The sequence below is a fragment of the Vigna umbellata genome, chromosome 1 (genome assembly GCF_029865625.1).
Source record: "Vigna umbellata cultivar VRB3 chromosome 1, Vumbellata_1.0, whole genome shotgun sequence".
In the NCBI taxonomy this organism is placed as follows: domain Eukaryota; kingdom Viridiplantae; phylum Streptophyta; class Magnoliopsida; order Fabales; family Fabaceae; genus Vigna; species Vigna umbellata.
Genome location: NC_142165.1, coordinates 43571556 through 43584656, shown reverse-complemented (window position 1 = coordinate 43584656; position 13101 = coordinate 43571556). Strand labels below are relative to the sequence as shown.

Sequence of the window (13101 nt, the reverse complement as noted above, 5' to 3'; positions counted from 1 at the left end):
GTTTATTTTAATAAAGAGGAAGCTTGCCTGCATATAAAAAAATGACATAAATAAATAGTTGGCAAATAGGATTGTATAATAATCAATATTAAATTTTAAAGAAAGTGTGCATGTGCGTCCACGTGTTAAACGTTTACCTCCTCACCGTCACCGATGCCGTCATCAGACACAACCAGATAAGTGGTTGACGTTCACATAATAATAGAACCATGAAATCCTGGTACTGGACCCAGCTACGAGAATAAGAAGAACCAAGAAGGAAGGTGTCGCTCTACGCGGAATAAAGACGCTATAAATTACACTTATTTACCAATGCTTTCTTCTTCAACCACTCGCATCTTCATCCACACAACAACTGCTATAAGATTAGCTTCTTCCACCTCCTCTTCTTCTTCTTCCTCCTCTCTTCGATTTCTCTCCAACCCTACCCTCTTCCGCCCTGTTTTGCACGCTTATTTCAAACCGCTTCCTTCAACCTCGTCCACCTCTTTGTTCTCCTCCTTTAGAACCGATCACACTATGGCCACCTCAAGCGCCAAATCAGTCCACGATTTCAACGTTAAAGTACAAATCTTGCTTCTTTTTCATCGTTTGCTTAGTGCGTAAACTTTTTAGATTTTAGGTTAACCCTTTTCTTTATTCTTTTTTCAGGATGCTAAGGGAAATGATATTAATCTCGGTGACTACAAAGGGAAGGTCCTTATAATTGTCAACGTTGCCTCACAATGGTACCTCTCCTATTTTGATTTTTCTCGTTTTCTTTGTTTAATTTAAATTGAAGTTTACCGATTTTCATTTTGATCAAGAATGTTTTTTGTTATGTTCTCTGATTTTACCCTAAATTGGCACAGCTAGTCATGTGGGTCTAGAATTGGAGGATTTCGCCCTTAATTTTGTTTTAATGTTTGATGCAGTGGCTTGACTAATTCGAATTACACAGAGCTGAGTCAGTTATACGAGAAGTACAAACAAAAAGGTTTGTTTTTGTCTTCTGTTATCGTGCTGCTGCGATGGTGTCCTGCTGTTTGTTTGTTTCTTGTTGTCCCTTTCATTGTTGTGTTAACTGTTATCTTATGCTGTGGTAGTGTCAATGTTATCTCTGTAGCATGGCAAATTCATTTTGTTTTAATCTACATATTTTGTTCTATTCATATTGAACTGGTTGCAATAACAAACCCATGTCTTCATTCTCAAAAACCTTGATCTTCTTTGTTTAGGTCTGGAGATTCTAGCATTCCCATGCAATCAGTTTGGGGCACAGGAGCCTGGATCTAATGAACAGATACAAGAGTTTGTCTGTACTCGCTTCAAGGCTGAGTTTCCCGTTTTTAACAAGGTAAAACAAAAATTTTGCTTATTCTCATTTCCCACTGACTGATTTCATTCCTGTGTATAAAAATCAATTTCATGCTCTGTCTGTATTCTTGGGATTAGCTCTTCTATTACCAATCTTTTTGGGCTTTAGCTTAAATCTTGTTTGACTCACAAGTTAGCGTATTCTTTCTGTTCACCTCTAATCTCCAATTGGATTCCCTTGAACATGTTCTTAATGAGTTCTGAAATTAACTCTCCCTGAAAATCAGAGACGATTAGGAGAGCAGTGAATCCTTTCAAGATTTCCCCCAGTTTTAGTCCTGGTTGTGTAATGCTTTAATATATTAACCATTAAAGTAGAGATGAATGGATTCTTCCTTGATGTGGTGTTAATATCCCACCACGCAGTACTAAGAAAATAAGATAAATTTCAGACTAGGGGAAACTAATTCTTGTTTGAATATACTTCACTTTCCTGTGTCTAAGTATTCACTGTACTGTTAACCTTATACTGAGACCATTGTTCTTTTGCATTTAATATAGGTTGATGTGAATGGTGACAGTGCTGATCCACTCTACAAGTATCTAAAATCAAGCAAAGGTGGACTCTTCGGGGATAATATCAAATGGAACTTCTCCAAGTTCCTTGTTGATAAGGAGGGGAAGGTTGTTGATCGCTATGCACCCACAACTTCTCCTCTGAGTATTGAGGTAAGACAAATAGTATTATGCACCAATAATTTGGCCTATACTTATCTGATACTTTTACACTAAAAATGCTTCTTTTTCTGATATCTGCAGAAGGACTTGTTGAAGTTGTTGGATGCTTGAAGCTATGGATGACTGCATCTGTCAATAAATGAGTAGAGATTAGAACATAATTATAAATAAGAAAAGTGTTGCAGATGTTGTTGCACTTTCCTGTCTGTCTTACATATACTGAAACAGTTGCTCTTGTACCTCATATTATGTTCATAACCATGACATTATCCACTTAAACTTAAGCTTTCTATTACATTGCTCTCGTATCATTATCATTAAATTATTAATTTTAGAATTAAATATGATTTTGTCCTATGTCAATATGTCAAAATTTGTAATGATTTTCAATCATACTTTCAAAAGTAGTAATTTAGTCCTTGATTCAACTGCGTTAAAATGTTGTCCGTAAATTTTGTAGACGTTTTATTGAATTAAAATTAAATTTTTTTCTGTCAAGGGATTGCTTGGGGTTATGCAACTTTAAAGACATTTTCCCTAGCTTCAACCAACCCAATTCTCAGACTCCGCTACCAATTTCACTACCACTCCAACCCTCTTCTTCTGCAATCCCATGTTTGATCAAACTCGCCATCATCACTTTCATTTTCTTCCTCTGCACCAATTTTACACATAAAACAGACATCACAAAACTCTGTCTTCTTCCCCATTCACACACCACTGCAACAGGGACCTCTCTCCATCACACGCCTTCTACTTTTCCACCTCCCCTTCCAACATTCCAACAACACAGACTAATCAATCGAAAAAAAATTAAAATAAATAACGGGTAAGGATAGAAGGTGAAGTCGCGCAGTGGTGGAAGGGAACGACGATGGTAGCACTGACGTTGTCCCCGGTCACGATTAGCAACAGCTGTAGGTGGGGCTCGACAAAGATCAAGACACGGTGGCTGGATTTGATGTTTTCGCGCAAGAAAATAGGAGGTGACTAACGTTGTTGACACGACAAGCACTTCGACTCCAATTGTGTCGTCGTCGAAAGCTCAGACCGGCAAGATGACGGGCGGCGGTGAGGCACTGGATTCCGATCGTGGTGGCTTGCGCATGGAGAAGGAGAATGGGGAAGAAAAGTTCCTTGTGCGTTGATAAAGAAGGCCACACGTGAAAATATTCTTCTCGAGGTAACCTAGTCAAGAACGAAATTTAAAAAAAAAGAAGAAGCTAAAGATAACATAAAAAATATATCAACTTAATATAAATGATCAAATTGTTTTTTTTTAAATAGAGACTAAATTAAACACAAAAATGATAGAAGGATTAAAATAAATTAAACTGATAAATTAGAGAAGTCAATCGCTCATTAACCGATCTAAAAATAAAATAAATTAGATTCTCGGTTATTTTTCTAAAATTGTCAAATAACAAAGAATCTATGACGAATTTGAGACGGAGAAAAGGATTAAAACTCAGAAAAAGTGAAGTAGAAAATTATTCCACACAAGTTTTCAACCACGCTGAGTGTGGTATTGGTTGGGTTGGGTTCCAAACTCATCGGCTTCTTCATTCTCTGATCGGAGCTGTTGCCTTCTCTTTGCGACCTTCACCACACCATGGCCACTCAACCCACCAACCATCCAAACTCAGTATACGATTTTACTGTCAAGGTTTGTACTTTATCTCTCTTTGCTTTCACTGTAACCTTAACTCGCAACTGTTTCTTCTATAACAATCTTGTTTTTATTTATTTAAGATTACTATTCTGTTGCTAAATTAGGTTTAAAATCTTTAGTATCACTTAATCTTATTCTCAAAATCATAAAACCGTCATTTTAATCCTTGCATGTGTATGTGTATGTGTATGTAAGCAAGTATGATTAAGATTTGCGAGTTTTTGCGTTCACTAGCAGGATACTAAAGGTGATGATGTTGATCTTGTCACTTACAAAGGAAAGGTATTGGTCATTGTTAATGTTGCTTCCAAATGGTATGCTATCCCTCTTTGCTATTATATATTTCATCGTCGGGAATTTTCCCCCCTCATATCGATGATTATTCTTTCTGATCACGTGAGAATATTTATAGTTCTTGTTTTGGTTGGTATTGTTGAGGCAGTGGCATGACCAACTCAAATTATGTGGAGTTGAATCAACTATATGAGAAGTACAAAGACAAAGGTTTGTAGTTATATAACGCTTCCATGATTTTATGTACTTCAGTTCTGCAAAATTCAGGTTGGCTCTATGATTTGTGCCTGTGGAGATTGATATTGTGATGCTTTACTGTACGAAGCTGAGTGTTTCGTTTTATTATTTTCCGAGTATGGTTTTTATTATTAATAGATTTGACGGAGTTTGATGGCTTCATTAGGGCTGGAGATTCTGGCATTTCCATGTAATCAATTTGGGGAGGAAGAACCTGGAAGCAATGATCAAATTAAGGAGTTTGTCTGCACTCGCTTTAAATCTGAATTTCCCATCTTTGATAAGGTAGATGAACATACTAGCTTGGAAAGCTCGCATTTAATCACCAAGTTTGAGCCCTCTCAAGTGCCAATTAATTTTATTCAGATATTCTATTTCAAATTCCAACTCTTTTGTGATACTTGTGCTGAAGATTAAATAGTATGGATTTTGTGCGTCTGCAATTTGGTTAATGTTTGTCACTGCCCTGAGTGAGATTTCTGTTTATTGCGACATGAGGTCCATTTTTCTTTGTCATCTATTGTCAATATTAAACTTCCTCGTGTGTGGAAAAGAAGGTCAAATAAACATTTTCATCTTTTTTAGACTCTGCATCTGTGAACTTCCAAATTTTTTGAAGAAATCCGACATACTGTATATATGTTCACCTCTCTGTCACTCTGCTAGATTGAAGTGAATGGGGACAATTCTGCTCCTTTATATAAATTCTTGAAGTCAGGTAAGTGGGGAATATTTGGGGATGATATTCAGTGGAACTTTGCCAAGTTTCTAGTTGACAAGGATGGGCAAGTGGTAGATCGCTATTATCCCACCACATCTCCTCTTAGCCTTGAGGTAAAAGTTGCATTCTCTCTGTATGTTAATATTCTATAAATCAGATGGTTTGTGCTGCCTCTAATTCTTATGGCATTATTTTTTGGCAGCGAGACATCCGTAAGCTACTTGGTTTGTCTGAATGAAAGGATTCAGCTGGGAGGAGAGGGTGTGATGAACGTCAAAGGATCTAGTATTGACATTGTTATGTTACCCTTGAAAAATCTGATTTTGTGCATAAAGGTGTTTTATCATCTGAACAAGATTTGTTTATTCCCATTGATAACATGATGTCTGGTTTGGTTGTGCTTAGTTGGGATTATGGGACCATAAATCTAAGACATAATAATATGCCAAAATATGAAAAAGTTGTATAAGGTTGCTTGAAGAAAAATTCATATAACTTTATTTTCATACTTGAGTAATTCATTGAGAAACTCATTGACCATAAATAACAGTACTTAGTAAAACCTCCAAGGCAAATAGGGCTAATTGCAATAAGGTGGCACAGTGATAAAGTGGAAGAGAAGAGAGGGAGAGATACTGGATTTAACTCTCATCACGAACATTTAAGAGATATAAGATGGATTTGGTAAGTTTAGAAGGGAAGGTGAAAAAAGTTATGGATTGAACTCTCATCAACAAAATATTAACATTTGTTGACAAAACATTTAGGACTAATTACATCTTATTTCCTATGATTCAACTTATTGTTATTACATAAGCACGTGATTATTCATTTCAATGAGGATATTCAAGGTCTGTTTGTTTGAGCAAAAGCGTGGAATGTAGTATGCAAAAGGATTTCTCATCACAACCAAAAAGAGTAATCAAAGACCCGGTTTGCATAGTAGTTTTGACCAGGCAAATAAGGCTCTTTGTCTTCTCAACATGTACAAACTGTTCCCTTCAAATTATTTTAACTAATAAAACCAAACAAAACTGTATTGTTAAATGAAGCTTTAATAATAACAAGAATACACAACCCAACATTTTGTATACACTAATTTATTATTTTATTTATTTATTTTAACAAATTATAAATAAAAACTTCATTTATCTTTTTCCTTGAAAAAAATCTGAAACATTTCTAAGCAGTATTCTTGCTAACATAACATACCAGTGAGGAGGATTTAGGTCCAGCTCAGTCACAATTATGTTCTGTTCAGTTTATTACGCTGCAGTGTGCAGAGATATTAAATACCAGGGCCAAGGACAGGCAAATAATTGAGCTCAGTCCACTCAGCAATTGGAGTAATGTGAACCATTATCATCAAGGGATCCCAGAACTCATCAAATTCAACTCGGGGAGGCATGCATCCCAATGAATTTTGCTTTGGTTAAAAGTAGAAAGGGTTCAAAAAAAAGTCTTTTATTTGATAACTTGTCAAGTCATCCATCTAAACCCACAATTGCATTCAAATTCCCAAAGGTACTAATGTAATTGTCGACCAAACATGTGCAAATATCATGAACGTTTCAACAGACATTTTTTCGGGATATGCCAAGAATCATCACTTAATCACTAATAAATCATTTTGTTGCAGCATGTGTTAGTGCAAACCTCTCACCCAACAGAAGGGGATAACAAACACAGTCACAATGCTCGCAAACTCAAGTTCATGTACAACAGTTATATACAAAACTCTATCATTCCTTCCGAGAGAAATCCTCAGCCACGAGTCAAGTCAATGCCAGTGTGGGTTTGCGTGTTTTTCAGCTCTGCCGGTTGAGATCCAGGCCAAATGTGTGAACCAGAAGGGAGGTAGTTTTGATTATGACCAGGTGGAGTACTGGCTGGTGTAGCCATCTTGTCATTATGCTGAGGGTGCTCACCACTTTCATTTGTGATAGTGAGCCCTTGTTTAGGCTTGGTCTTTGAGCCACCATACACAAAGCTGCACAATACCACCTGTACCAAGCCAACCCTTTCATTCATCTATCTACCTTTTAGATTTCAGGATTATGATGTTGTTTCGGTTTTTTGATACAGAAATTCAGAAGCATATAGTCCCTACACACTCCCGATGCTGAAAGGAAACTATAGTATTATGAACAGGCCTAAGCTACATCAAAACTGTTTTTGTGAGCATCCCGATCTCGCTAGCTCTAATATATATTGTCCCAACCGTTCAAAGCAAATTCTTGTTTTGTCATATTGTTTCAGCCTTAACAGTGTGAAAAAGCAATTAAGCAAAGTTGATAACAACCAGAACTTCCAATCCAAGTATGGTGGTTGAATTAGGATACAGATCATAAATTGGAAGGTCCATTTTCTGAATGGCAAATCGATATGGAATTGAGAATTGTAAGATTCAGATCAATAATAAGCATAATTCTTTGAGCCATTTAACAAAAGAAATCAATACACACATAAATAGCTTTGTGAAGTTAAATAGGTAATAAAGTGACATTTCAAAATAATTTATATTATAATTTCCAAAATAACATAATTAGAATTTAAATTAGAAAATAAATCTTGACTATAATCAAATATAGATTTTACCCTTTTGTTTTCTCTATATTTTTTATTAAAAGATATTATAAAGCTCTATATGAATAAAAGGATCCAATAGATGAACTTACAGCCTGAAGTAAAAAATTGAAACTTAGTGAAGTTTGTCATGGAAATAAAATATAATTTTTTTCCTACTAAAAATAAAAGGCAGAACACTGTCATTTAACTTCAGAGTTGTGGGTCATCTCCCTTCTTGGTCCACAAGCAGCTAGTGCAGCTTAAATGAAACAGAGGTCACAGATATGCAGTACAGTGAGATTTGCCCACCCCAGTGCCCATATTTTTGTAATTCTGATTGCAAAAACCATTTTTTTTGTAATTCTGATTGCCAAAAAACATTGCTTCGGCCAGTTGCAATGCAATGGTCTTTGAAAGCGAGGTATTGCAACATGCTGCAGAGGAATCACACAATTTGCATGCAAGACAATTCATTTGCAATTTACGTGATTCATGTGTGATTAAAACACATTTGATACAATACAACCCACAATCTGTATTGCCAAGCATTGTATCACACTAATCATTCGATACTGATAATCATGCTACAAACATACTGCAGGCTTTAGAAGAATCAAGATACCTGCACTGGGCTTCCAGCAATAAGCACAGCAACACCACCACCAATAACATGACCATCAGGACTAGAAAGTGAAACACTAATGCCACCAGTTCTATTGGAGGGTCCACCATCTTCAGCAACCAAGTAAGAACCAGACAAGCATAATATTTGGAATCGTCCCTGTAAAATTTAGAAAATAGAATAAGTTTCCCAGTACATCATAAGAACGACCTTAGGCAATAGGCACTTTAAGCAGTACTATTTAGTGCTTTAACCTCAAAAGTTACACTGGCATTGGTAGAAGCAGGCTGTCGTAGAGTGACTGAAGAAACTGTTCCAGTGCCTGACAAAACACAAAGAGCCCTTGGTCTCTGTTGAGATAACAATAATAACTTGGCCACAATGTCCTGCAGCAATGAAAATTGATTGTTCAAGGAAATTCTAAATAATATGCATTGATAAAAATAAAATCTTGAAGAGTTTCATGAAGAATACAGTAGGTACAGTTATTATTTGAAAACCAAATTAGATGTTTATATCAAGTAGCATCATCAATCATCAGTATTACATGTATTCAACAAGCATCTTTAAATAGAAGTTTTATATTTATTATGATAAACCCAGTCACTAAAAATCCCTCCATGTGTACTTTCAATGATTTCCAATCATATAAACCATTCATTTGGATTGCATGCTTTTTAGATCTGTGTGAATTATGGACTATTGACGACAAGTCTTCAAATCACATAAAGTAAATTTTCTAAATTGAGCAAGTTTTTTTTCCTGTGTTTATATCAATTACAACAAAGAGTTTAGAGTCACTACAAAATTAGCCCATAAGAGGAAGCATTTAAGAAAAAATCCATCCGCTCTAAGACATACAATGCCCTCAACAACATTTTTCGTGTTCAGGATGAAGAAAGAGAACAAAATAAATATGAATATCGGTATGGTGTATGAACAGTGTTAATACCTCCCCAACTCCTATAGTGACAACATGAGGTGAAAAGGCCAAGCCTGCTGAACTATTCATCCATTCACCTGCAATACAATAAACAAAAAGATGTTAAAGATCCAGCCACTTTCAAGAAAATAAGTAAACTAAAGACAAAAATATAGCTTGTTAATACTATTAGTTACTACCAAAACAAAAAAAGTTAAAAGTGTAAAACTTATCATCTAATTTTTTTATTTTAATTTATAATCCATAAATGTAAACTACTGCGGACAGTGACTACACATGATAAACGTCAGAAATCACGATGATGACAACATTAAGCAATTACGTCTCCAGGAAATCCTTTCATCGTTACATTCACTTCCATTCCAGAAATTTTGAAAGAGGAATTTAAGAATAACGGGAGATCATATCACAAGAAAAATAGAATGTCAGTAATCAGGCACGATACACTGCAAAATAATAAAAAATAACTAGGAGAATAAAGAAACGGAAAAAACCAGTATAATGCATCTAGAAATAGAAAATAACAGCAACAAAAAAATAATGCTTTTTAAAATACATTTCAGCAATACCAGACCAGAGCACAGCCATCATCCACCTCTTACTGTTGAGTTGCAAATAACGATTCAATAAATGAAATTTAACAACATAAAACTGACCACAAAATTTATCAAAAAATTAAAGCATCTACTGCTGCACCCAAAATCTGAGCACAAATAGTCAAATACTAAACAGTAAATCTAGAGATCATTAACCGTATTGCAAATACTATAAACAAGAAATGAAGATCTCCACACAAACACACCTAATGCAGCTAATTGTTGCTTCCTTCCAGATCCAGGTGGGCGCCCTCTTCCCTTTTTCTGAGAAAGGGTGGTTGCACTTCCACCCTGGGTGGAGTTAGCGGGGGCAGACATTGGAGACAATCTCAAAGAAACTGTTCCATCAGGACCATATTTACGGGGTCTCCCTCTTTTCTTCTTAACAGGCTCACTTGAAGGTGCCCCACTGCCAATGCCGATGTCATGGTTAAAATTGGCACGACCGTGAGGAGGCTCCACAGAAAATATGGAGCTAGACCCTACAGAACCACCTCCCTGACCCCTTGAATTTGGCTCAGCTTGAATGGCAGGGTTTGACAAAGGTCTGAACCCAGGGGCAGCTTGGAACTCCCCTCCCCCACTAAGATTTCCAGAACCAGACCCTCCAACCCCTCCTCTATGCATGTAATATGAAGGTGAGCCACCAGAAAATGACATAACCTCTCTCCCATCCATGCATTTACTTGCTACCTGTGCAACTACGCCAAAACTCTCCAAAACCTAACTTCTTATACTAAAAAATAGGCGAAAATGCTAAAAGTGAAAAGACACAGACAATGATGAAAAAATAGGACTTTAAGCCCTAAAAAGATAAAATGATCTAAAACACGCAGTTCTACAGATACAGGTATCAGGTTCAAGGCAAAGTGTGTGATGGAACAAGGGTTTTAATTACTTAGATGAATCTAAAATATCCCCTCTATAAAAAAAAATACCCTACCCATTTGAAAGGAACTCAAGACACTGTCACCACAGAAAATCCATGAGAAAGCACATAAGGGAAAATTGTGTTCTGTCTATAAAATAATGTAGGAACACCAGAAGTTTGGATTCCGGACAGAAAACTCAGACTTGCAAGCTGGCAGTTCAAGGACCTGTCTGAACTGACTAAGAAAACAAAAGCCCAGATTTGATATCTAGGGTTTTGACAGAAGAATGCAGGGGGGAAAGGGGGAAAAGGACAAATGGGTGAGAGTTGGGAGTTGAGAAGGGGAAAGATGAATAAAAATGTGAGCTTTTGAAAGAAAGTGGGGTAGTGAAGTGGAGAAGTGTGAGTGAAACATATGGGTGTATAAAGGGGGTAAAAAAAAGAGGCTTTGACAGTTAATTGTGTTGTGAGCATGACCAAGAAGGCAGAGAGATAAAGAGAGAGAAAAAAAAAAAAGGAAACATGACAAGAAAAGAAGACTAACAGGGACGGCAGAAAATGTGGGCATTGGAGGGTAAGTGTGCCCTACCAAAGTACCAAAACCTCTTGTCCTTTCTCTGACTGCCATTGCTTCATAGGGTACTCAGCCCTTGCTTCAGAGGGCAGAGCATAAAGTCTTTTAACCGCTATAAACGATATTTTTTACTCACAAACAAGATGCATGTACTTAATCTAAATTCAGTTCTTGCTTTGTTAGTAGTTTTCAATTTCAATTTTAGTTTGTTAAGTATTAAAAATATTTTTTTTAAATATTATTGATATGGAGTGTCTATTAATAACAAACTTCTGTAAAAAATGTAGACAATCTGCCGGTCAAGAAATATAGTCTACTTTAAGAACTTTATTTACATTAAATTTTATTTTATTTTAAATTATTACTATTTTCATAAATAATAATGTAATTTATGTATATTATATATGCATAAAAAATATTAATTTTGCCATACATATAATCTTATATAATTATATCAATTTGTCGATAGGAAGCATGAACAACAGTGTCGATGGAATAAATAAATAAAAACGGATGACAATAAAGAAAATGGTAGAGGTTTTATTGAGAAGGAAATATAATTATTTCCCATACATAATTTCTTAATTAAAGGTCCTCTTTTGTGGTTTTAACGATTTTTTATTTTTTATTTAAATTTTGATTGTCTTCTGTTCTGTCTTTTACTAATTTTAATATCTTCTCTTAATTTGTTGAATCAGCCGAGTTCAATGTTAGATTAGACATCAATAATCATGATTAGTGAATCTCTTAGTCGTACGAGAATAGTTTTGTTTAAAGGTAAAACATTTGTGGTCTTTTTTGAAATTTCAAAGCAATAAAGCGTAGCCATTATTGACCATCTCATAAATTCACAATTGGACTATTCACAAATAAGCTATACCATTCATTCCCATTCTACAAACACTTTTTAATTCTTATTTATCATATCTTTTTCTTTTCTCTCTACCAAACACAAACACATCCTAATAAAATATCCAAGTAATCAGACAAAGTCATAATTACCTGCAAAATTTTAAATTCATTTAAATAACTATACAAAATTAGTTTTTGGGCTAAAATATATTAAACATTATTTTATAATTTAACTTTTCCCTTTTCTTGTGTCCTGTTCCTATAGTTAAAATGTATTCCTTTTCTGCTCGTCTCGCATTGTAATTGTGATCAAATTATGACTAAATTAATGAATAAATTGATGTTTTTTTAGTCATACAGTACAAGCCCATGTTAAAAGAAGAAGAAGAAGAATACAATACAAATTGGGTGATTGGTAATATTAATTGACTTGAATATTTTGTTCTGGTTAATTAAAAGAGGCTTTGATTATTGAATATACGATGAGTTGATATAAGTCAATACTCGTATACCATGGAAAGTTTGAGATTTAATTTTAATGTTAGACAACTCTTGAGATTAGTTAATAGATTAATTAAAGCGATGTAAAATATAATAGATTGATTTAAGAAAAAAACTTATTGATTGTTGTGAGAATTTATAACAAATTAAAATAAGATGTAAAACAACTAATTTGATAGAGTAATAAAAATAATTTAGGATTCTATCTTTGATCGTAAAGTTTTTTTTTATTGTTAATTTTCGAGGAAAACATAATGTTTGTTTTCAAATTAGAGAATTCATGTAATTACTTTTAAATTTGTCAATAATTATTTAATTGCCTCTCATGACATACTATAAAAAAACTGTTAAAAAGACTGCAAATATAAATTTGCTATAACGATAACAAAAGTTGACAAGATATTTATTATATTTATTTCGATTCAAAACAATGGACATATTTGCTTATACTAACACCTCTATTTTAAGTTTTGTCTAAACTTTAAAAAAATAGTTAAATAAACAAGCTTCACAAAATAGTTTCATAGATTTGAATATTATTTTTGTCTTGTAATAAATTTTTGTTGTATGGCTTGCATCTTATCTTATATAAACTTCAAACAAACACCGTCTACAA

General features: G+C 34.7%; 3 protein-coding genes across 6 annotated transcripts; 2 read left to right on the top strand and 1 right to left on the bottom strand.

Moving 5' to 3' along the window:
* Positions 1–239: 239 nt before the first annotated feature.
* LOC124835156 (putative phospholipid hydroperoxide glutathione peroxidase) lies at positions 240–2329 on the top strand. Of its 2 annotated transcripts, XM_047310049.2 has the most exons (6): positions 245–564; positions 652–728; positions 915–976; positions 1218–1336; positions 1858–2025; positions 2116–2329. In XM_047310049.2, exons 1-6 carry the CDS (start codon positions 313–315, stop codon positions 2143–2145), a joined length of 708 nt encoding a protein of 235 aa, XP_047166005.1. In that variant the 5' UTR covers positions 245–312; the 3' UTR covers positions 2146–2329. The 2 variants fall into 2 exon arrangements, with proteins under 2 accessions (XP_087959403.1, XP_047166005.1); XM_088103277.1 differs by lacking the exon at positions 2116–2329 and having other exon boundaries at positions 240–564; positions 1858–2088.
* A 142-nt stretch (positions 2330–2471) lies between these two features.
* On the top strand, positions 2472–5466 carry LOC124835169 (putative glutathione peroxidase 8). Of its 3 annotated transcripts, none has more exons than XM_047310065.2 (6): positions 2472–3700; positions 3944–4020; positions 4149–4210; positions 4404–4522; positions 4904–5071; positions 5161–5466. In XM_047310065.2, exons 1-6 carry the CDS (start codon positions 3647–3649, stop codon positions 5194–5196), a joined length of 516 nt encoding a protein of 171 aa, XP_047166021.1. In that variant the 5' UTR covers positions 2472–3646; the 3' UTR covers positions 5197–5466. The 3 variants fall into 3 exon arrangements, with proteins under 3 accessions (XP_047166021.1, XP_087959404.1, XP_047166019.1); XM_088103278.1 differs by having other exon boundaries at positions 3941–4020; positions 4952–5071; XM_047310063.2 differs by having other exon boundaries at positions 3941–4020.
* Positions 5467–6445: 979 nt separating this feature from the next.
* Positions 6446–11025, bottom strand: LOC124835158 (AT-hook motif nuclear-localized protein 5-like). The gene is made up of 5 exons (XM_047310050.2): positions 9894–11025; positions 9101–9168; positions 8403–8534; positions 8149–8307; positions 6446–6962 (listed from the first exon to the last, which is right to left on the bottom strand). Exons 1-5 carry the CDS (start codon positions 10363–10365, stop codon positions 6723–6725), a joined length of 1071 nt encoding a protein of 356 aa, XP_047166006.1. The 5' UTR covers positions 10366–11025; the 3' UTR covers positions 6446–6722.
* Between the last annotated feature and the right edge of the window lie 2076 nt (positions 11026–13101).